At 35.6% G+C, this 25,745-nt stretch overlaps 1 protein-coding gene across 1 annotated transcript in view; it reads right to left on the bottom strand.

Moving 5' to 3' along the window:
* Tenm1 (teneurin transmembrane protein 1) overlaps window positions 1–25,745 on the bottom strand; it is a 519,119-nt gene that overhangs the window by 440,638 nt on the left and 52,736 nt on the right. Inside the window, exons 2-3 of the mRNA XM_059251544.1 lie at window positions 4,519–4,779; window positions 2,873–2,929 (exon numbers count right to left, since the gene is read on the bottom strand). Of these exons, the coding sequence (XP_059107527.1) occupies window positions 2,873–2,929; window positions 4,519–4,779 (318 nt within the window). The remainder of the gene's footprint in view (window positions 1–2,872; window positions 2,930–4,518; window positions 4,780–25,745) is intronic.

Raw genomic sequence — 25,745 nt, forward strand, 5'->3', positions numbered from 1 at the left:
CCCTCACTCTCACTGGTAAGTTCATCTATTCTGTTGCTGAGGCATCCCTTCCTTGGTATCAATACCTACTTCTTCATGATTCTAACATAGACTGAAGACCAGCAGCTCTCTAAGAGTCCTCCCAGGACTCCAGCACTAGGTTGAGGATGCCGAGACATACAGTCTCAAGGACTCAACAATTACCAGATTCTTGGCCTTTCAGTCATGAAACAATCATTTTTGGCCTAACGAGATAGCAGCCTCTTCACCACTCTAATAAATCCCCTGTTTAGTATATGGATATCCATTATATAAGCCCTGTTCTTAGAGAACATTGACTAATACAAAGTAGTATTGTCATGTAGTTCTAAGAAATGATGAGGTGATCATTTGTCAGGAGCAAAGTTGCTTGTTAGATAACCATAGGCCTGATTCGATGTAGTATTTCCATTCTCAAAGAGAATCACAAGATAATAGATAATTCATGAAAAGTATGTTATCTCTTACTTTAAACTTCCCAGCCTCAGAACATGAAATAATTCTTATTTATCTACTCTGTAATTATGCTCTAGATGCTGTGGCTCATTATTGGGGCTATAACAGTGAATAAAGCAGGCCCCTTTTCTAAGTAGTCTAGTGCTTGATAACTTTTGTGAGGTGTGAAAATCTAGGATTCTGGCCTTAGTCTATGACAAACAGTTGAAATGGGAGTGTGAGAAGGTTATAATGAAAGAAGTTTGATATCAAACTGTTACTTAGGTCCCAGGGTTAAGCTAAATAATGAATATTCATTTTTCTTAATAGAAAATTAAGCATTGATAGATGTTAAATGATTGTCTTAGGACAAGTGTGCAGGACTCAAAAATATAATAATATTCTGGTAGTTCTGTAAAACCCTAGAAAACATATCCATTTTTGTTACTTGTTATTTTCCCTCCCTCGTTTAAATATTCCAATAGTGAGGTTGAGTTTCAGTATAATTCTTTAGAAGTTATAATAAGTTAAAGATTTAAATTAAACTTGAAGCAACAAAACAGGGTTGGTAAAATGGTAAAACATATTTTTTGAAGACTTGGTCTATTGATGAAATGAAAGAAATCAATCTGTTTAGGCAAAAGTCCAGAAATGCAAGTAGAACCACTAAGTACCACTAAGTTATACAGTATACATGTGATGGACAGAATTGTAAGCATCTTTGATTTCAATCTTTGTGGTTGGATAACTCGCTCAAATTGATAATTTCCCCTATCTAAGCTAGTATCTCTCATTCACAGTAGTGAGGCTTAAATCATCCTGAAGTGTTTCATAATATTGTTTCCATATTGTCATCAATAATTGAAAAAACAGGAAGTATAGGAAGGCAGAAAGAAAATAAAATGTCACTGAGACTATTGAACCACAGAGATAGGATGGCATGGAATCTGAGCTGCTGAAACCTATAAATCAAAAATATTTTAAGCATTTTATGTTTCAAATATAGAATATATAAATTCAAGTTAATGAGTTAATGAGATAGACATCCTGCTAGGCATGCTTTCATGAATGGATGATATCAGTGGGAAATAAATAGCTCCATTTGCATGCAAACACCAAGTTAAATGAGTTGAAATTTTTTTCCTTTAAATTAACATGCGTTTGGGAAAAGAAAAGCATTTATACTTTCAAGTTTTCTCTAAGAAAATATTAAATACAGGCCAGCCCTAGTTATTATCAGTTGAAGCTTACAGTTTCTACACTAGTGGAATCTTACTATAGGTTATAAATGAGATCTCAAAAAACTTACTATAGGTTATAAATGGGGTCTCAAAAAACTCCTTGTTGGAAATAGTAGGAGTCAGAGTAAGATATACAGAACTCTAAGTAGAGCTGTTCAGTTCACATCACATAAAAACATGGTCTAAGAGAGAGGACAGGAGTAGAGAATATTCTACTATAAAATGGGCTTACAAATTGTTGTTTAACCCTTCTTCTTACGAAAGAGGCAGGAGGAAATGATGTAATTACATACTAATTATAATATAATAAAAGAAATAATGAAATATGGATAATAGGTCTGAGACTGAAATGAGATAAGCATATGATGGTATGTTTGGGGATTTAGAAATGTTGTTCCAACAATAATAGTAAATTTTAATATTGTATATGTTATCATTACTATTCTATATCTTTATATTTCAACCACCTCACAATTTTTAAAAATTTGTTTGATGCGAGGACCTACCACAAGGTTCAACTTGAGTCATGCAAATCATTTATAAATGTTGTTTTCGTTTTCGTATCATTTTGCAAAGGAGCAAAGGCAATGAGTACAATAAGGAAAAAGTAAACAATCATCAGTGCCCCCTTCTTGAAGTATTGCAAAAATAAAAATCCCCATTAAATGATGGCCTGTCTTTAGCTTTCCTTCTTTTCTTTTTCTTTTTTTATGAGTTATTTGTAATTATGACATGAAAAAAATGTGATTGTAAGTCCAATATATAAGCATCTTGAGAAAAAGACCAAGGCCAACTGGAAAGTTATGACAGCATCAGATTTATACCATGTTAAAGTTAAAGCCATTCTAAATTCAAAACAAAATAACAAAACAATAACAAGAACAAAAGGTAGCTATTCTAATTAGGGCAGAACCCCAAGACAAATGAGTATTTTCCCTGAAAGCATGTCCTGTCCTTATCCCCACCTCCCTTTCAGCTTCTCTTCATAAGCATAATACATACAATTAAAATAGAAAAACAAGCCAGTTCGTGGTCACTAGGCTAATCTCTGATAATTTGATTTTGTTTAGCCTTGTGTGTTACTTGTTAGTTGATCAATGTTCATTTTGTGGACTAGGTAAGTGTCATGATTGGTTGAGGTAAAAATAACTTGTAGTCAAATATTTCGAAACACTTGCCTTGAGTGGAACCAGCTGGAGCCTCCATGTCACAACAAACAGGAGAGAATTTAAAACCTGTAATATTAAACATTTTACTAATTAATCTTTGTCCAAGTTGTCTGAGATTCCTCAAATTTCAACATGAACATTGCATTAAGTGTTTTTTAAACATAACATTAACGAAAAATAATTTATGTATGTATCATACGATTCCCCCATTAAAGGTTAGTACTCAATAGTGCTTATTGTTTTCAGAGTTGTGGAAACATCAATCCTACTTAATTCTACAATTTTCCTCACCCCTTAAAGAAACCTCCCTTCGAGGATCAAGTAGAGATGGAAAGTTACAGTCTAGGGGGAAGCTTCATTCTCCGTGTATGTTTCAAGTGAGTGAACTTAATTGTTTATGTGAGGGGCTATAACCAGCCTGGCAGGCAGAGATGAAGATCTTGAAAAGAGACAGTTGTTTCTTTCAACCTGACTACCAGACTACTGAAAGCAATGGATCCCAAAGAATTTCCCAAGGAACTTCATGTTGGAAGAAGGAAAGGGCATCAGCCAGAAGAGGAACTTGTCTCCCAGAATGAGGTTTTCAAACAGTTCTGAGGATTTGACTGAAGCATAGAAAATTATATTTTCTGTGTTACTATTTGTTTTCATTAAAATTCTGTTCTTACAGGTGTATATTGAATATTGAGTATATTTTTCTACTATCCTCTTTTCTCAGCTCTCCCTGTCCCTTTGTTCTCCTAGAAAAAAATTATTTGTTTTTATTTAAAATATATAAATGATTTTATGTGGTTGTATAAAATCTAGGAACCTCAGATGAGAGAAAACATACAGAATTCATCATTCTAAAATGGTTTATTTCACTTATTATGCTGGCATGAATGTGGATAAAAGGGAACTTATATAAAATTTGGCAAAGAAAATGATGGGTAGACTAATTTGATTAATAATCATTTAATGTGCTTATTATGAAATTACTTTTTTGATAGAGGCAGAAGAACATACATTAAATAAGTTAAACACTTCCTCAAAACTTAAAAAGCAAAAACATTTCATTTTCTAAAATGTATAAGGAAACCATATATAATTACAACATAATGATATTGCTGTTAGTAGTTATTGTCTGGCAAATGACTGGTGTCTTTAAAATAATTGTGTTTGTGAAATAATTTCATTCTAATGTGGTTAATGTGAATCTGTTTATACACTCAGCAAGTTAATTTGGATCAAAATAGAGAGTCCCTACAGAGAATATGCATGTTATATAATTGTTCATCTCCTTGTTCATACACTGATATAAAGCCAAAACACACGAAATGAATACTTCCTATAATAAATCCCACTGGGGTAGCACTGGAAAATAAAAATGAAAATAAAAGGTGAGTAATGAATAAGACATTCACAGTATTGCTGACTACATGAGATAATTTCTCTAGGGGGTTCCTCAGAAATGAACACTATTTTGTGTCATTATAAATAAATGTGTCTATTTGCCAGATACTTAAGTATACTCCTTGTTCTTGGGAACCTGCTAATGTGTATTTGTATTCTGCATGCCAAACGTAAGATGGGCAGATATAGGAAGTGATAACAAAGCAAAGGAGGAAAGCCATTATCCCCGAGTTTCATCTAAATTTCAGATGTAGCTTTCTTACCATTTTCCCCATCAGACTTCCGCTCATGGTCAGTGTCAGTCAAGGACAATGCAGAGTTGGCCCTGCTGGACAGACAGGAACTGTGTTCTGACTTCATGCCTCTTATCCACATTCTCAGCGCATGGTCGGGCGATGCAGCACCTTCTGTCTCTGTGTCCACATCAGACCCCATCTCTAGCTGGTATCCATGCCGGGAAACACTGTGCATGTCTGTCTGGTAGCCAGAGCACAAAGTAGGAGGTGTTTCACAGAATTCTATCTCTGGAAAGCAACAAAGTTCAGACAAAAAAGAGAGAGTATGTATGAACAAAACCACTAACTTTCACTTTTCTGTCCTCATGTTTCCCCTGCTCCATTGCTAGCAATGAGTTTTTGCAAAGTTAGAATTCTGGCCTTTTATTTATGGGAGCTAGAATTCTGTGCTTATTTTGCACTTTTCATACTTACAATTATGCTCCCTTTGATTCTTACAAGGTTCTGGTTAAAAAAAAAAGGCATCCTCAAAATAGCTTATAGCTACAATATTTTGGTTGCACAAAATATAATGAAATAAGTGAGTACCATAAGTATAAAGTATAGAGAGATGCCCTCTAAAGCAATTTCTCTTATAGAATGAATATGTGTGATCTATACGGCACACTTATGCTTAAAATAGCAAAATTATTTGCTTTTCTCGGTATGCCATATATTATATATATTCTAGTAAGTAATATAAAATGGAGAAAAAACATTACATTCAAATAGATTATTCAAATATGTTAAACTCTAAAATTATGAGCAACTAATATTGTTTTCTGTTCTCTCCAAATGAGTTTAAGGTGTACTTTTTGCCAATTCTTTTGTTTTGTTTTAAAGCTGGAGGATGACTGTATTTGAGCTTCAAAGAAAAGTCCCAGGGTGGGCGGTCTGTAATACCAAACAGCTGCCTTGAGGAGGAGAGAGGAAAAGAGGGAAAAAAATACCCTTTACTTAATCCCTCAAGGACCATCACAAGGTATGGAGGGGCCTTTAGAGAAAGGGTAATGAAGCCCAAAGTGTTAGGGAAAACAGAACAGAGATCTTAAGAAGGAAAAAAGATAAGCCTTTTGGATAATTCAAAGAGCGCAGACTTAGGAAGCTGGATGACTGCAGTTCTGGAAGAGACTAGTTGGGTAGGTGGGGGGATAATTATTTCTTTGCTCTTTAAACAAACAAAAAACAACCACAACATACAAAATAGATATTGCACTATTGCAACATGGCAATGCTTCATGGTTTGAATTTTTTCCCTTTCTTTCCAAATTTTAGAATTTAACATGGTTAGAATCAGTAACCATGTCATTTAATATGTGAGAAAGGAAAATCCAGTATGCTGATGGTATTTTTCCATTAGCCTACACCAAACAGCAAAAGCTTCTATTTCTGTATTTTATCTATCTATCTATTTTATCTATCTATTTTATCTATCTATCTATCTATCTATCTATCTATCTATCATCTATCTATCTATCTATCTATCTATCTATCTATCTATCTATTATTTATTTATTTATTGCTACAATATCCAACGTGAGCATCATTTCTGCTAGTCGCCAGTGAAGCCCCGTCAACCTACTGCATGAATATCTGGCATTCTGTTTTATAGTGAATTTATATTCAATTACAGCAAGGTGTCAAAAGGGAGGGGAAGATGCTTTAACAATCCCTAATAAGTTAATGAAAAATGACCACATGCCAAGACATATCGTCTGAAATGTCCATGTAATACTTAGATAAGGTAATCCGGGGATGTAGTACACTATATAAGATTTTCTCAGACTGACATCGGAGACAGGGTATGTCAATTGGCCTGGAAAAGGCTTAACTGACTGAGTCTAATCCATAGCGAATATCAATAAAATGCAAACTCTAACATGAATTCAATTCTCTGGATACAGAAAATGTTTGATCTTAGACCATGTACTAGAGAAAATTTAGAATGCGATTTTATTTGTTATAGTAACTATTTATGGGATGTGAAAAATTAGTAAATAAGGGTTTTAGAAGCCATTGCATAATACCTGTTTAATAGCTGTTATGCTCCTAGTACTGTGCTTTGTGAAACAGATGTTGCAGACTAATAAATCTACTATAAAGTATTAGGAAATTCAATAACAATTAACCCTTTAAGGGTTGGAAATCACTGCTCATAATGCTACTTTGTGAATTCACGGATTAGTTTCTTTCAAAAATACATGACTTTTCTACTAGAATTTATGTCAAGTTCCAAGAAATGATGTTTTAAAGATAGGTACGGTTTCACTTATCAAACACAAAGCCTTACTAAGTCATGCTTTTTTTGCCATAAGGTTAGAAAACAAAGTCCATTTTGCTCAATGTAAATCTTAGGAAATGTGGAATATTCATGCTAATTTCACCATGACTCTTTATTGAACTCTACAATATTGCTAATGAACATGTCAAAAAATGTATATAATCTTTTAAACACAACTCCTTTTCATCCTCTAGAATACCGGTTCTCGAATTTGCTTTCCTTGGAATCACGGGAAGGCTTGTTAAAATAGATTGTTGTACCTTACCCTTACTTTCACCCGGTTTAATGTCTAATACAGCAGGTATGCAGTTGAACTACATAATTTGCATTTAAAAGAACTTTAAGGTGAGGCCTATAGTCATTACAGGAAACATAGTTTGTAAACTTTGGTCCTAGAGAGTTCTCTGAAGTCAATGGGAAAGGAGAGCAGTGGAGTTCCAACCTTATCATGGAATTACCACAGATTTTGTCATGCCAGCTTGAATTTTGAGGACAAAGAAAGAAAATATTGGCTCTGAATGGCTGTGAAGTGCCTCTGTTTATTTTTCATAGGTTCAGAGAACTAATTAGAAAACTCACTTCCCCAAACAGTGACTTATATTTAGTTTCACTCAGGTGATGGCATAAGAGATGTGACTTTCCAACAGTTTTAATATGAGCATCTGAGTCATGACATTTGGTGAAAAAAATGAGTAAATACAAATAGACAATCACTTGCCATTCTAGATTAATGAAACACTGGGATAAGATGTTTTTTAAGGGAGCCCTGACAGATGTAGACAGACTCCACTTTTGTTAAAGAGATTTATTTTGTGACTCAAAAGGAAATTTGAGCATTGATTTGTTCCCTTCAAAGTAAATTTCTTTTAATATTAGCAAAAATTGCACAGGATAACAAATTTGTTTTCTATTGGAATTATATATCATTTGAAAACAAAGACTAAATCACAAATATTCTAATTAAGTAAGTTAGACAAATCTATTCTTTCTTCTACAAACTATAGTCAGAAAGATCTTTGCAAGCTATGGCTTGTTCTTTTTATGAAGTGGTAAAGGAGAGAAAGCTAGAGTGAGTGTGAAATCTCAGAGAAAGAGAGAAACATTTTATTTATCACTATAAGTGATGTTCATCGAACTGCTTTATTTTCCATTTCTTGAAGTCAGAGTTATCATTGCAAAAGATTTTCTTAAATATACAAAAGTCTGAATTCTGCTTTAAATTCCCATAGGATGCATTATTTAGCAAGCACTTCAATGTACCCTTAGTGGTTGTTTTTAGCCTTACACATATAACTTTGTTACCTAAAATGCTACCTATTCCCTAGAGGAGATAAAGTTCAACTGGGTTTATTATAGACCTGTTCTTACCAAAAAGCTATCCACATGAGAAATAAATGTACACTCTTAGAACACCTAAGGTTTAAATGGCTAGACTGGTAACATGGGGAACTACATCCTAAGAATAAAATAGGACAGATATGTTCATGTAAGTGTATCTACAGTGTCATGGATATGTTTCTGATTTTTGGTCTAAGGAAAAAAAAACATGCTTCACCATATTTCAAGAGATTACATAAGGGGAGAGATTAGAGAAGTGAAAGTGCAACTTTTAAAATGCATAATAGGAGACATTTCACAATGAATGATATAGGGGTGGCTAATAAATGAATAAAATATTTAACACATTTATCAGAAAAATACAAACTAAAACTATATCGTAATACAACTACATATGGTCTAGGATAGAATACAAACAAACAAAACCCAGAAATCCCTTACTGTCTTAGTCACTGTTCTATTGCTGTGAAGAGGCAATTTGACCAAGGCACTCTTATGAAAGAAAGCATTTAATTGGGGGCCTTGCTTTCCGCTTCAGAGGTTTAGTTCATTATCCTTATGGCAGGGAGTATGGTGGCATGCAGGAATGGTGTTGAAGTAGCTGAGAGATACATCTTGATCCACAAGCAGAGAGTGCAGGGGGGGAGGGGGGGATAGAGAGAACAGTGGACCTAGCCTGTGCTTATGAAACTTCAAAGCCCACCAACAGTGGCACGCCTACTCCAACAATGTCACACGTGCTAATTTTTCTAATCCCTTCCAACAGTTCCACTCTCTCATGACTAAACATTCAAATATATGAGCCTATGGGGACAATTCTTATTCAAATAACCACATTTATCAGGTGCTAATAAGGGGGGAGAGTAATTACAAGTCTCACACACTGATGGCAGAAATAAACTGGTACACCACTTTGGAAAATAGTCTAGAAGTTCCCTAGAAGGTTAGATTTGTATTTACCAGGAGAGCAGTTATGCTCCTGTACACTAATCATAGAGAAATTCAAACTTTGGCTCACATAAACATTTTGTATATATTTGTCTATTGGCGCTTTATTTATAATAGGTAAAAAGTAGAGATGATGCAACTATATTTAAAGAAGTAAGTGAATAAGCCAACAAAAATATATCTACACACTGAAATATTAGTCACCCCTAATAAAGGATGCAATTAAAAATTAACCAGGACATCATTATTATCATTATTATCATTATTATCATTGTTGTGATAACAATTTCACAAATACCAAATTATTGTGATAACAATTTCACAAATACCAAAGGGTACTTTTGGCAAAGGTGATTTATTATATTTCTACCACGTGCGCGCACACACACACACACACACACACACACACACACACATACACACACATCAGCCTGGACATGAGTGGGGGTAGTGAAGGGCGAGGGTCGAGGGAAAGAGAGTTTGGGGGAGTGGGAGATCCCAGCTGGATCAACAACAGAGAGGGAGAACAAGGAATAGGAGACCATGGTAACTGAAGACCACATGAGAATAGGAAGAAGCAAAGTGCTAGAGAGGCCCACAGAAATCCACAAAGATACCCCCACAACAGACTGTTGGCAATGGTCAAGAGACAGCCCGAACTGACCTACTCTGGTGATGGGATGACCAAACACTCTAATTGTCGTGCTAGAAACCTCATCCAACTACTGAGGGATCTGGATACAGAGATCCATGGCTAGGCACCAGGTGGATCTTTGGGAGTCCAATTAGCGAGAATGAGGAGGGTTTATATGAGCGAGAATTGTTGAGACCAAGGTTGGATAAAGCACAGGGACAAATAGTCAAACGAATGGAAACACATGAACTATGAACCAATGGCTGAGGGGTCCCCAACTGGATCAGGCCCTCTGAATGGGTGAGACAGTTGATTGGCTTGATCTGTTTGGGAGGCATCCAGGCAGTGGGACTGGGTCCTGTGCTCATTGCATGAGTTGGCTGTTTGAAACCTGGGGCCTATGCAGGATCGCTTGGCTCGGCCTGGGAGGAGGGGACTGGACCTACCTGGACTGAGTCTAGCAGGTTGATCTCAGTCCGTGGGGAAGGCTTTGCCCTGGAGGAGATGGGAATGGGGGGTGGACTGGGGGGGCGGGAGGGGGGAGAACAAGGGAATCCGTGGCTGATATGTAGAACTGAATTGTATTGAAAAGTAAAAATAAAAAAAAAAAATAAAAAAAAGTTCTGAAGACACTGAAGGGGTTTGAAGTCAGTCCATCTTCACAATTGGAGCCAAGAGTCTCAGATCTGGAAGCAGATTCTGCTCCTTCCACCTCAGTTGAAGAAAGTACAAGGAACATGAACAGAAATATTCTTTTACTTATATCTAAACCAAGAGAGGGTCAAGGTTAGTGGGTGCATGATATTTTAGTGATCCTCCAGGGCTCGATATTTTCATAGCGACACTAACAAATGAAAATCACATTTAGATAGAAAGTAGGATGAAACTGATTACTACTGAGCCTTACACAGCTACATGAGCATCCAACAGTAGGGGATCATGAGAATAGCTTGGAACATTCTGACACATTAAATCACCCTAGACTACCTGTATTGATGAAAGAGATTAATTATGTGAATACCGAGGTGCTGCATAAAATGAGGTACTGAACTTTCTGTCTGAATGCTGATGTTGATTTTTAGGTGGCAAGTGTGGAAAAGTCATTTATCAAAACTAAACAGGAAAGTAATATTATCTGCATCACCATTTTTATAGAAGTACTATTTCTAAGATTTTGAAAAGATCAAAAATTGATTATCCTTAAAATTCTACCCATTGTTATTCCAAGAATCTTCAAGGTATCATTACTCAGATGAATATTGTGAGGTTAAAGAGTATTGTTATTTTAGCTCTGACTTGAAATTTTGAGCATTTAATATGTAAAGAATATAGACTATTTCCAAAATAATAGATGATGATGAAATTATTGTTTTTAATTTCTGTGTCATGACAACTCATGATATGTAGAAATGAAAGTTATTAATTACTTATATAGTTTTTAAAATAAGTCACCTGAGAGAATTCAGATTCTTCAGTTGTAAAATGTATAGCAACACCTCAAAATAAAAATCTAAAGGGCAACTTGTTCTAAGTTTCTGTAATTATAACCTGAGACTCTCAGGACAAAATGTGAATGGCCAACAATTAAATAAAAAAAGTTTTGTTATAAATAAGTACACATAGAAGGTAAATAAGTTCTTGTTGTATCATTAGAAAACTCAGTGCATTAAAGTATTGAAGATGGACTGACTTCAAACCCCTTCAGTGTCTTCAGAACTTTTGATGTACAATCTCATCAGAAAAAAGTGTGTGTGTGTGTGCGCGCGCGCGTGCGCGCAGTAGAAATATAATAAACCTGGATGAATTGCACATTTATTAATATACAGAATATTTAAAATATTAAATGTAAAAAACAACTGTGTAAATGCTTACTCAGTAAACATATAATTACCACTTTACAAACAGGCTATCACAAACAGGATTCTGTTATAATGAATTCACACAATGGAAAAATATTATTGACCACTTAATAATCCATTACTGGTTCTAGGGAATATGCAATGGTTTATTACAGTCTCTAGTAAGAAATACAAAGAAAGTAATTAGCAATCTTGATATGAGACAAATAATTTTCACTACTGGATACCATTTTCTGTTTCTCAGTTTGGAGGCTTTCAAAAGAAAATGATGTCACATTTTCAAACAAATCAGTTCATCTGAGGGTACTCCACCACAGTTTCACTGAAAACCCATGCAATTTCAAGTCAAGAAAACAAAAACAAGCAGCCTTCATTGGCTTTTCTTAAAGGATAGGTCCAAAGTTTAATTTCCTTTTCTCTTTATGAAAAACCTTTATCAATTGTTTGCTGCTGCATGAGGCAGTGAGCAGAGTGAGTTTGCAAGACTATGTCACGTCCTTTGCAAAGTCCCACAGAGAGTCTTTTTAAAGGCCCTAGTGATAGCAAAGTAATAAAGGCGTGCCATCCAAACCTGACCTTTAGTTTCAGGCTGGGGGCTCATCAGCCTTTTCTGAGGCATAGGACTGAGAAGGGGTGTGCTCCTAATGTGTAGGATTGGGGCTTGTGCTTATCAGAGAACATAAATAAAATAACCATGCTTCCTGAAGCACGATCTTCTTTGTGCATTTCCAAGTGCTGATGATGCCTTATTTCACTTTCAAGGTTTCTCCATCTGTTTGTTATACTGAAAAAACACAACAAATCCCTGCAGGGTTTAAACCTGGAAGTATAATCATTGATCATCTGTAATAAACTGCTACTGCCTACCTGGAAACATCCCGGGACATAGTTAAAAAACCAGTGTGACGCCAAGAAGAATGCTCTCAGAAGTACAGTGCAACACTAATCTGTAAAATAATAGCCCTTATCAGGGAAGCCCAACAAATAACTGTACAAAGTCAAAAAAGAGTGATGAGATAGGAACCTGGAGGAAGTCTACACAAACTCTGATCTCACTTAGAGATAGACCAAAACAGTCGTCAATCTAAAGAGAGGAAAGAAATTTCATGTGGGAGTAAGCAAATGCTATTTCCTCCACTAATTTTCACCTTAGAGATCTGTTCCTTTTGACTGTATTCACATAAGGTAAGAGAACTTGTGTAGAAGCTAATGTAACAGTTACTGAGAGAGTGAAAAGGAGGAATGCCTGCTGTCCAGTCTTTGTGACAAGAACCTGGAAAGGAAATCAGGGACCATAAAAGATAGTGGGATGTCCTGGACAACAGCAGAAATTTGATCAGTGAGAACTTGCACATGCTGGCTTTATTTCAACATTTTGAACAAGACAGGGACTTCCTGGCTTAAATGAGAAATTTTCAGGGCTACTGAGCACTGCAAGTACGTGGTGTTCAATGGCCCTAAAAATTTCTCATTTCTTACCTGTGTTGGTCCAATTTTCTGGCTATTCATAACACTTGGGGACCTGCATCCTTATTGCCCAGTGTGGTCTTCCAGGTATTGTTGTGTATTTCCATTATGCTCACTAAGCACGTGAAGCTGTTTGCTCAGCGTGTTGTGTTTGTGTGTGTCTGAAATTTGAAACTACATTAATCTACTGTACAATTCCATGGAGAGGACTGACACCATTAAAGATACTGGTGAGTGCTTCACACATACACTCACAAAGGCAAACAATAGGAATTCTGAAACATTCCACAGCTCTCTGATAGCATTTGTTTTGTGATGAGCGAGTAAGAGGTCAAGATAGAACCTGAGTGAATGCTCATAAAGAGCTACTGAATAAACTGCATTCCACTTTATTGTATTTATTAACACCTTTCAAAGACACTCTACTTACGTTTGCCTCTGTGGCATTGAGCATATCGTGCCAAGCATCTAAGATACTTCTCTTTGATCTTTAACTAATCTGATACAATCTGTCTCAGCATCCTCAGAAAGTTTTCTCTAAATTTCCTCCAGCCTAGTGATACAGCCTAGTGACTGTATATTTTTTTCATTATTTATATCATAAATATTGTCTCTTGAATTAGACTGTTGCCTCCTATACAGTGTAGTATCTTCTAAAGTTTTTGATATCTCTCAATATTAAAAGCTGTATGCTGCTGGGTCATCAAAAAACAGATTTTAGGTACTATACTATAATACGGGCCCTATAAGAATTATTTCAATAAATGCAAGACTGAGTCTGAAAAGGGGTTGCCTACAAGATTCCAGATGTCAGAAAATGTGACATATCATTTAGAAGAAAGATTATCTCCCAGCCCTCATAACTAGGGTGCATAGAGAAATTTACGTATGCATACTTCCTGGCTTTATTTCATCTTTTCTATAAACTATAACACTGTTACAGGCGAAGTAAACACAGATTAAGAATTTATCTCCCTAGTTTTAGCCAAACTGTAAATAAATAATTTAAATTTTCTCTTTATATATCTTGTCATTTTCTCTTAGTCAGTGTGAGCTTTTGGAACCAGAACAGGGCTTTATGGCCAGGGGTTGAGGTATCAATACTACATACATACAAATGGGAACTATATAGGCTTATGGACATTTTAATTTGCTTACCTATAAGAATTATTTTGCTATGAATATAAATATCAAGACAAATATGTCAAGACCTCTTGATGAGTATACTTAAATATATGTATAATGAATAGAAAAAAGTTAAATATAAACTGTTGTGTGATCTATGCAGAATTAAATAAATTGAGATAACTTCACATCTCAGACAAATTCTAGCCAAAGAATTATTACATACCAAAATTTTAAAATCAAATGTAAATATGAAAGTACTCTTAAAAGGGTTAAAATCATGAGTATTACTGTGCCACATACAAAATGGTTTTGTTTAACAAAAATGCTTACTATTTCAATTTGGTAGTTGTTGTTTCAACAATAACTGATGCTCTGCAAATTTAGCAAGAAGGAAAGGACAGCAGGCTACTATCTATGGATTCAGGGGAATAAACTATTTACAACAATATAAGACTAACATAGTATAATCCTTCTGGATACTCTGATGGAAATAGTCTCTCAAAAGAATTCCACTTGTCATAATGAGTTACAAAATAACTTCTTAGGAAAATTCTTCAGAAATACACTCTAGAGTATAGGAATGGAGGGATTTACTGGAATCATTTAAAAGATATTAGTAAAAGACATTTAAGCTTTTGTTAATAGAAACTTCTTTTGTTTTTCTCACTCATCAGTTTGTAAGATATACAATGTAGAGATCACCAAGATAGACAGTTGAGAAAGTATCCTTTTGAGTGCTTCTGATCTACTTTTTATCCCTCTACATGGACAAAAGTTGAGTAAATAACTATCTGGACATTTATCAGGAAGTTTTACATTAAATTATCTCTATACTTCAACTTACAGATGGCAAAAGCTGACAGAGAGTATGCTCTTAAATTTGTTCAAACACTTGTTTAAATAACTTGGCAATGGTGCAACTGGCCTAGTATAAGTGACTATATTTTAAAGAGACACTTTATCTAATCTACCAGAGTACTAAACCAATGGACACAAGAAATTGGAATTTCTTAGAAAATCTCATTCCCTGAGAAGAATAGCCTAGCAGGGCCAGAATGGAAACTCTTCTCTCCAGGAAAGAGTGTTACAATGATGCAGAGACAATGCAGGGTCAGTGGTACATGGGAATACACCTTGATCTAGACTGCTAAGATGTAAATATCCCAAGCCCTCTCTATATACTTTACCTTCATTACAGGACCTGAAGGACTTCAGGGAGTCATTGCATCTCTTTGTCACTATTTCCTACGATGCCACACTGACTAAGTCTCATTTTTGCCTTTTTACTAATTGCTTTGGCTGTTCCAACTGGCTTATAGATGACAAATAGGAAATCATAGCTGCACTGAGTGTGACCCTAGGTTGGGTAGCAATAGCTGTTTCCATTTCAATCTTGTGACTATGGTGTTTTAGGTAGTTTGAGAGCAAATTTGGTTTTAGGACTAGCTAGAACTTCATATCTTACAAAATTGAACGTTTGCTTGCTATATGATAGAATGTTCTGTTCTACCCATCAATATTTACCATAGAGAAATGAAATTGCATACTAATTTGAAATGCATATTTCAATGCTTATTGCAGGTTTGTTTGGAAGAGCTGAAAGTTGGAAACAACTCATAAGGACATCAACCGAAGAAATTCAAACTACATACATCCACATAGTTGGATAGTACTGAGACATTAAAAGGGGAAAAAACTTATTTAGACATACAACAGCAAATAATATTAAATATTTATAGTGGATAAATATGAAAGAAATTATCCTGAGTTAAAGAAGCCAAAGTCTGACATGGCATATGGCTACAACTCTCACACTATATATGTGGATGCAATAGGATCATAAATTTGATGCCAACCTAAGCTACAAAATGAGACTGTATCTGTGATAGTTAACATTGTTTGTCAACCTGACAGACTTCAGAATGACCCAAGAGGCAAAGTTTCAGGCACAGCTGTGAGGAAGTATTTAGATTAGGATAGGATCTCGACACTCCTGTGAGGTATCACCTACATGAGGTTAAGTGAAATGGGAAGACCTACCCTAATGAAGGGCTGCACCATTCTCCTGGCTTGTGTCTTGTTCTGTACAAAGTGGAAGAATCTCACTGAGTGAGAGGATTCATCTCCCTCTACTTCTTGATTATGAATACAATGTGCCAGCTATCTCCAGATACTCAAGCTGCCAAGGCTTTTCAAACATGATGGAGTGTGTCCTCAAGTTTTAGACAAAATAAAGCCTTCCTCAAAATTCTTTGGTCAGGTATTTCTTTAAGTAATGCTTTTATAAATTCTCTGAGAATTTCATAGACTGTATTGGATCATATTCATTCCCCTCTCCCAATTCTTCCCAGATCCTTCCCTATATCACTATTTACATAAGGACACAAGGTCATGTTGTTACCCCACCCATATGTGTGTGTGTTAAATCTAGTGAGTATAGTTTGTATTGGCCAACTACTCCCAGTCATTGGGCCTGCCATGGAATATGGTCAATATACAAAGTGTCACACCATTGTAAGAAACTGAATTTCCATCTCCTAGTAAGAATCAAACGCCCATTTCTCCTACTCCATGTCTGGCTGGTATTTGTGCTGATCTGCATGCTGCCACAATTTCTGTGAGTTCATGTGTGCATCTGCTCTCTTGTATCTGGAAAACTCTCTTTCATTGGTCTTATCTATTACCTCTGGCTCATACAACTTTTCTGTCTCCTCTTCCATGAGCTTTTGGTGGAGGGATGTGATATATACCATTTATGGCTGGACACTAAATTTTTTCCCGCATGTTGAACCCTTGTGGATCTCTGTACTAAATGCTATCTAATGTAAGAAGTTTCTTGGTTGAGAGATGCACTGCAATAAGTCATCAGGAGTAGTTTTAATGTTATGTCTAGCTAGGAGAATAGTAGTAGTATGTTTCCCCTAGGGCCAACAACCTATCTAGCTACAGGTTCTTGTCCGCATTAACAGTGTCAAGTATGGGCTCCATTTCATGGAGTGGGTTTTAGATTCAATCAGGTAGTGGCTGGTTCCTTTCCTAACATTTATGCCACCATTGCACCAATGAATATATCTTCTCGGGAAGGTAGCTTATAGCTCACAGGGTTTGGTTAGGTATTTTGTTGCTACATCAAGAAAGGTAACTAATACATAGCGGGATAAGTTTGAGGCCACCTTTAGCTATGTAGGGGAACCATATCTAAAACACATCAAAACAAAGGATGTAAAAAAAAAAGACAGACAAAAAGTCTAAATGATGCAGGATTCTGCTTATGTAAAATTCTGGAAGATGAGAACTAATCCATGGTGACAGAAAAGCAGATTGCTTGGTGGCGTGTAGATAGAAAGTGAAGGGCAAAAAGACAATACAGAAAGACAAGAATAAAATTTAGAGGGAATATCTAGACTCACTGTGATGATTATATAATATTTTCAAGATTATATACATAATATTTTCAAGATTATGTACATATATCAAGTTCACCAAATTTCACATTTAAATGTATATAGTTTATTACATGCTAATTATACTTTAACAAAACTGATTTGGAAAAGACAAGAGGATGATAAAATATTTTCTGCTTATCTAATTTAAATGTTCTAGCCAAACACTGGGAGCTACAAAACAAAGTAACAAAGATTATAGGACAGAATAATGAATTTGGTAATGAATTCACAAACTGCCTTGAATGAGAGAATTGGCAGATTTTTTTCAGTTTCTGTCATTTGCTTTCACTCCCTCCAGTGGAATCAGGACAGCTTAAATGCTGTAGGCTGAAATCTTAGACTGATGCTACAATGACCAACAACTTCAGTTTTATCCTGTCCATCACACAAAGGATTTACGGACCCCCAGTGAGACAGTACCGTGAAAGAGCATGGGGATTTAACAATATCAGTGACTTCATCTACTTCAACATGTTAGTTGCTTTTGTTTGATTATGTAAATAGAGATTTCTCTCACAATACTGGTTGTTCACTATGGTTTTATATGCAGAACTCTTGTAAAGAAGACTGAAAGAGAAGTTAGTATTAATTCAGTAAAAATGGAGACCCTACTATTAAAAAACATACCTTTCTACAATGGGGTGTTAGTAATGTCATCTTTTTTTTTTTTAGATTTTTTTTCTTTGAGACAGGGTTTCACTGTGTACCTCTGGCTGTCCTGGAACTCACTACATAGATAGACCAGGCTGGGTTCAAACTCTCAGAGATCTGCCTGCTTCTGTCTCCTGAGTGTGGAGGAGATTTAAAGTGTGTGCCACTATGCCAGGCTTAGTAATGTTTCCTTTGTATATCATTAATCTCTGCAAAGTTTCCAATTGTATACAGATGTGCATATGTATTAAATGACAGAATTAAACATAAGTCTACAGTATGACTTAGTTATTGCACCATTCAGTATTTACCAAGGAGAAATAATACATAAAAGATTGTCATAGCAGCCAAATATTTTTGTAATCCAGGCTAGTGTTGACTTCATTTTAGAATATAGTAGGTAAGAACAGAAAAAATGTTTTTGATAGTGGTTCTTTATGTTATATGCTTACCATTAAAATGTGTATTTAGAAAGAAAGGTCACTATTAACTGTGGAAAATGAGAAATTAATTTACCTTGCTTACCAAGAAATTCATGAATAAATGAATGAACACAAGGTTTTACATCTAACCACTTGCAGTATTATCTCAGTTAAGTACAGATTCCATAGTCCTTGGCTACACATAATTGGAGGTCAAACTACAAAAGAACATACAGTGTCACATATTAGGATAACAAGAAAATAAATCCAAATGTGTATTCAGGATCTTCCTGCACCAGGCCTTGAAGCATGTTACTTCATTTAATCCTCACAGTATGCTCTCTGAGAAAAGTTGTTATTATTCCTATTTTCCAAAGAAAACAACTGAGGCTCTAAGAGAAATGAAATAAATTGTCTAAGGCTGCATTAATGCTAAATGGCAGAGCTAACTCAGAACAGTTTTAAAAATGAGTCCTAATCACCTCGCAGAGCATATTTAGTTATAAGTAGCCCATTCAAATTCACAGCCTAGCTCTTATTTATGCAATGTGCCTGTGGCTGAGGCGAGAACTTCCTGCTTCTTGCTTCCCAGGTTTCATTCAGTTCACTGCTGTTTCCATCTGGATTTTCACAGCCAGTAGCCAAAATACTTTGAGGAATATGGCAGCCAGAAGACAATGGGCATTTCCTCCATCAATGACAGCCTGAAAAGGGACCCTTAAACTCTACATATATTAGCTCATTGTTGTTATGCAAGTTTAATGCATTTTTCTACCTCCTCCTGAAATATTATTCCACTTTGTACTAATTCTTATGGATTCCCTTTACTATCATCATGTCACTCTGACTCACTGAAAACAGCAGTGATATTTTAGAGCATATTTTGTGCTTCTAGACAACACAAACAACATCTGTGTCTACAGGCGGACCAATAAAAGAAAATGTTGGCCTCTCCTGTGTTTAGCTCCAGAGCACAAAGCTGCTGCCTTGAGGAGAGTTTTGGAGTTATTTAACAACGTTAAACAATGATGAAAGGAATATTATTCACCGGAACTTCTGTGTTGGGAGGATAACTTTAGCATATCATTTCCCAGCCACAAGAGACAATCAGATCAAGATTTGGGAGCATGTCTCATTTACAGAGTAGCATTATAATCGCAGGCTAAATAGATTGGGCCTGAATCTGTGAAATACTTTATGAGTTTTATATGTATCCCAGTATTAAGAGAAGTGCTTTGCTTTTAAAATATTATCAACTTCTCAATTACATGTTTAGAACCATTTTTATTTATTTTAAATTTATCAAAGAAATATGAAATTGCATAAAGCTGTGTCTCTCTTAGTGCTAACCCTACAGGCAATTTTAACACAAATGAATCTTCTAAATCCTCTTATTGCTGCAAATTAAATACAGAAGCAATAATAACATTATGCTTTTGAGTAGGAAACTTACAGAGCCCAAAGTCTTATTGACACAGTATGAAAAATTTAACCCAAGCAATCAAACTGATATTTTGGACAGTTAAAAATGGACAAACTATGTACATGATTGCATAATCATCTTGCAAACATAGGGAATACGAACATGTTAAATAGTCTACAAAGACTGATAAAGATTGTACATGATAGGTAGAATATGATTATATACAAAGCCTGAATGGTTGACTCTATTTGGTCCTCAGTCAGTATCTTATGGGGAAAAGATTCACAAACAACCAAATAGTGATTTGATATTATATTCAGACAACACCTGCTTGGCTGGATTTTAATTTTCAACAGTTACTTGGCTCTGCCACTGGTTCCAAAGTTTGTCCAAGATGCTTACTGTTCTTGTATACAAGGACTCCAGAATTATAAATCTAACAAAGATGACTAAATTGTAAAGCTATTTTTCAAGAGCTTGACATAGTGGCAGGTGCCTTAAATCCCAGATACCCAAGAGGCTGAAGTTAGCCTGGGTAACATACTGAGAAGCCATTTGAACATCTCAAAACCAAACCAAAGCAACAACAAAAAGCCACAAAATTTCAGTATTACGAAATAGCTCAAAGTATAATATTTGCCTAGTGTGCACAAGATCCAGGGTTTAATTCTTAAAATTGCAAAAGAATTTCTTGTAAATCTACAGAGTAGTCTTAGAATTCTGAGACCATGAAGTCTAATCCAGAATGTAAGAAAAATCTATTAAATCAGAAAATATTTATTCAACCTCTAATACAGTAACCCTTTTTCAGAATCTAAAGAAAAAATACACAAATATTCAGGCTATCACAGAACTCATATTCTAATGTGAATAGATTAAATTAATTCTCATAACCACACACAGTCTTATACTGGTCTCTAAATTATCATATGGATATTAATTCAGAATTCATTCAGTGGTTCAGGACAAAAGTACTATATTCAATCAGCAATACGCAGGTATTTGGCATTTTCCACACAAGTGAACATTTGCTGGATAAAAGATATGCCATGTCTTTTGTGTATTCTCCATTAGGAGGAACTGAGGACCTTGAGAGGCTGTACTGAGGCAGGCTGTATTTATCCCTGCATGGAGCATTTACTTTATATCCTGAAAGATTTTTTTGGCTGAATAGTTTGGAATTCAATATCTTGAAGGGAAGAGGGATAGTGTGATGGGGGTGAAAGGCAGAACCATTCTTCCCAAACCAGATCCCATATCAAATAATAGATTCTTCAGAGATTGGTTCCTGGGGAAGTTGAAGGAGAGGGTATAGAGGAAAAAATAAACAGAGACACTACAGCTTATCTGAAAAATAATCAGCATATCACAGTTTCACTTCATGATGTATAATCAATAAATAAAAGATAAGTGGGGTTACATTGTCCTATATAAATGCTGAATATTTGCTATCAAAATACCAAATCTGAGCAACATTTTCTAAAATAGTGCTCTTGTTAACAGTTTAGTTTTAGCATAAGGGTAAAATAATATAAGGTTAACTTTAATTCATCTAGGAAATCAATTTTTCTTAGCCCACATAAAGTTCAAATGAGCCTTAAGAGAGTTATGAAAAAAAACTAATTAGAACAGCCATTTTGAATTCTACTTTTCATATATGCAATTGAAATACCTATCCTCTACTAGACTATTATATGACCACGAGATTGCATGAATATATTTAAGAAATAACAAGCTTTGGCTATAAAATTTAGTAAGAAAGACTAAAAAATAAATGCATTGGTATCTAAAGTTTGGAAAATAATTATCATAATTTTATTATCATATATTCAAAAGAGATGATGGGATTTTATAAGTAGCCACTTACTGCCACCATATGCTTATAGACATTATCAGCTTGATTCTGTAAGTAAATATTTCATAAATGTAAATAAATAAAAATCCTTCACATATGCTCCTCTCTTTATTTTTAGTAGTTTATACATTTGTGTGTGTGTATGTGTGTGCGCATGCGTGTGCGTGTGTGTGTGCGTGTGTGTGTGTGTGTGTGCGTGTGTGTGTGTGTGTGTGTGTGTGTGTATACACCATGTGGGTGCCTGCAGAGACCAGAGGTATCAGATACCCCAGAGTTGGAGATAAAGGAGATTATGAGATGGCCAACATGGGTTTGGAGAACCGTGGATATAAATTAAATATTCGTGTTCTTTTGATGAGGTGACCGAAAACCACACAAAGATCACAGATACATTACTGATGGATGATTAGAGCACCATTAAAACAACTGAAAGATGATTTTTACTAAAAGCACCCCCTACTAGTGTGAAGTTTGTGCCTGTGACTCAAAGTAGATAATTTCCTTTAAATGTTCCATTCACTACCCTAACTGTCATCACAGAGCTTTTCTCCAGTGACTGATGGAAGCAGATGCAGAGATCCACAGCCAAACACCAGGTAGTGCTCCAGGAGTCTAGTTAAAAAGAGAGCAGAGGAATTCTATGAGCAAGTGTGTCAAGATAATGATGGGGAAACCTGAAGAGATGACCAAACCAAACTCGTGGAAACTCATGAAAGTTGGATCAATGGCTGTGGAGCCTGCATGGTACTGGGCTAGGCCCTCTGCATGGCAAGACAGTTGTGTAGCTTGATCTGCTTGGAGGGTCCACTGGTGGTAGGATCAGAATCCATCCCTGGTGCATGAAAGGACTTTTTGGAGCCCACTACCTATGATGTGATGCCTTGTGCAGCCTTGAGGCAGGGGGAGGGGTTTGGATTTGCCTCTACTGGATGTGCCTCCCCATAGGAGGCCTTGCCTTCTTGTTGGGGGGGGGAGTTGGGGTTGTATTGAGAAGGGAGGCAGGGAAGGCAGGAGGAGGGAATAAGGGGATCTTTGATTGGTATATAAAATGAATGGAAAATTTTTCTTAATAAAAAAATCAAAAATAAAAAAAAAAACAAAAAAACCACAAAAAAGCAAAAAAAAAAAAAATGTTCCATTCACATAATGGCTAATATACGGTATAGGCCAAGAGAAGTTAGTCTTCTTAGTAAACATGTTTAACACACACAGAAACATGTATTTACCAACTCACATTGTGAGCTTTGACTATATCTTAATTTATGATTTGTGAAATACGGGAGGCTGACTCTAATGTAAATGTAACGTTGTCTAAAACTAGAGGCTAAGCTCCAGCCGGGGGTAATAGAACATATTGAGAAGTAGGGAAGGAAATTTCACTGTAGTAAAAAGTATAGAAAAGGGGACATATTTTTACTACTTGTCACATCACTCAAAGAGTTAGCTGTTATATGAAATTATGATGCCTTCATATCAACACAAAATTTATAATAATAATGGCAACAAAGCCAGCTGTCAGTGATTTTAGTGTTTGCTATGCATCATGTATTTTGCATTCCTTACCATGAACTTCTGAAATGTCATTATTATATTAGGCTGGTATTTGCCAGGTGAAGAACTGATTCTGAAAGCTTAGAACACTTGCCCATGTTCTTATACCAATTTAATAGCAGGGGTGCTATGCTTTTACTTCATAATAGGAAAAATGTTCTCAACATTGATGACACCACTAGACATGCTAAAGTGGACAGCAGAAAGCCCACATAGCCTCAGCCTTACACAAAGAAAGAACTATAAGCAACTAAGGAATTTTGAAATTGGGAAAAATAGTATTCCTCAGGGAAGAACACACCAATTGATTACCTAATACCAAATGGCCAGCCTTAAAAACATATGCATACATATGTAACAAGAAAGAGTAAGAGGTCATAAATTTGAAAGAGAGCAAGGGAATATAAATGGGAGGATTTTGAGGAAGAAAAGGGCAGGAAAATTGATGCAATTATACGTTAAAAATATTAAAGATTATTTCTTACTATGTGTAGTTCTGTGGTGTTAGTAAAAGTAACATTGATCTAATAGGATCTCTACATTTGAGGAACATAGTTTCTAATAATGGAAATAAAACATATTTAATATAAAGGATAGGGTACGTGATCCAGACAATAAGCTTTTGGGAGAGGAAGAACAGCATGGTGGCATATAGTTGAGGTGGTAGATTTAAGGTAGGAGTGGATGATTGGAAATGTTTAAATGGGCCTAGAGAAGATTCTAACTTCTGTTAGTATGCTTTGGGTTTTTATGTATTCATTTGTTATTTAACATAGCTATTTAAAGGTTCTCATTTTTCAAACTGTAGGCTAATATAATTATTTCTTCCAAATCTGATAATCCTCTTGGTATTGACTTTCAGTGAATAGAGCTAATTAACATACATGCATTGGTAGATGCTACCATTTCAGGCATTAATATTTTCACATTCAACACAACACTAAATCACATCTTTTTTTCAGGTGTGTGTACATATGTGTGAGATGCACATGTCTGTATGCATGCAGGTGTGTGTGTGTGTGTGTGTGTGTGTGTGTGTGTGTGTGTGTGTGTGCATATATCTTCTGGAGGCCAGAGGTTGACACTGGGTGTCTTCATGGACTGCATTCCATTCTTCAAGGAATGAATTTCTTGCTGAATCTGGAGATCAATGAATAGGCTAGTCTAGCTAGTCAGCTTTTCCCAGGGATCCCTTGTATAAATTTTTTTTTTTTTTTGGTTTTTTGAGACAGGGTTTCTTTGTGTAGCTTTGTGCCTTTCCTGGGACTCACTTGGTAGCCCAGGCTGGCCTCGAACTCACAGAGATCTGCCTGGCTCTGCCTCCTGAGTGCTGGGATTAAAGGCGTGCGCCACCACCGCCCGGCTCCTTGTATAAATTTAATGAATATTGGGATTGCAGGCCAGCTGCCATAGTTTTTATGTGGGTGCAAAGGATCAGAATTCTACTTCTCATGATTGTGAAGCAATAGCTTTATCAAATAAGGTATCTTTCTAGCCTCACATCATTTTGTCTTCTAGTTAAATCTTAAAAGCAACCAGTTCTGATTATTTCTTCCATATTCTCAAATGTGCCACCCTCCTTTTTCTTTTTATGTCATTTGTGAACAGTATTTCTTCTCCATTTTGTCTTTTCCATAAATTTGTTTGTATAATCTTATCTTTCACATTTCAGTTCACATCCTTGATCTTCTAGATTAGATTAAGTTATTCATTGTCCAAAGCTATAATCACAATTATATTAGGATCACTTATATAATTGTTTACTATCATTATATGTATAGTCTGCAAAACAGCATTTTAGACATTGAAGAATAGATCAATATTTGGTGTATAAAGGAATGTTTTGTAAAAGTATTTCAGCAAAGATGAAATCATAGTACACACAGAGGAATGAGCTTGCCATATCTGGAGGACTGATTCCAGGGTGAGTATAGCTATAGCACAAGACATTTTCCTTAGTAAATATGCTAGGCTGGCTGCTTTACAGGGTTCATACAAAGGACACAAATGAGGATAGTATTAGAAAGGAAGATTGTGCTGGATCTAAAATATTAAGATGAGTATTTCAGAATTTAGTGAACTGCAAAAGAGAATAACTGTTAAGATGGTTCAGAACTATTATGAAATCCTGCAGATTTTCCAGTGGCCATTGTATTTTCCAGTTCATCCTGGTGCTTCCAAATATCTGTTTCTATTTTAACTATCTTTAGGT

This window comes from Peromyscus eremicus, chromosome X, assembly GCF_949786415.1.
Source record: "Peromyscus eremicus chromosome X, PerEre_H2_v1, whole genome shotgun sequence".
Classification (NCBI taxonomy): Eukaryota; Metazoa; Chordata; class Mammalia; order Rodentia; family Cricetidae; genus Peromyscus; species Peromyscus eremicus.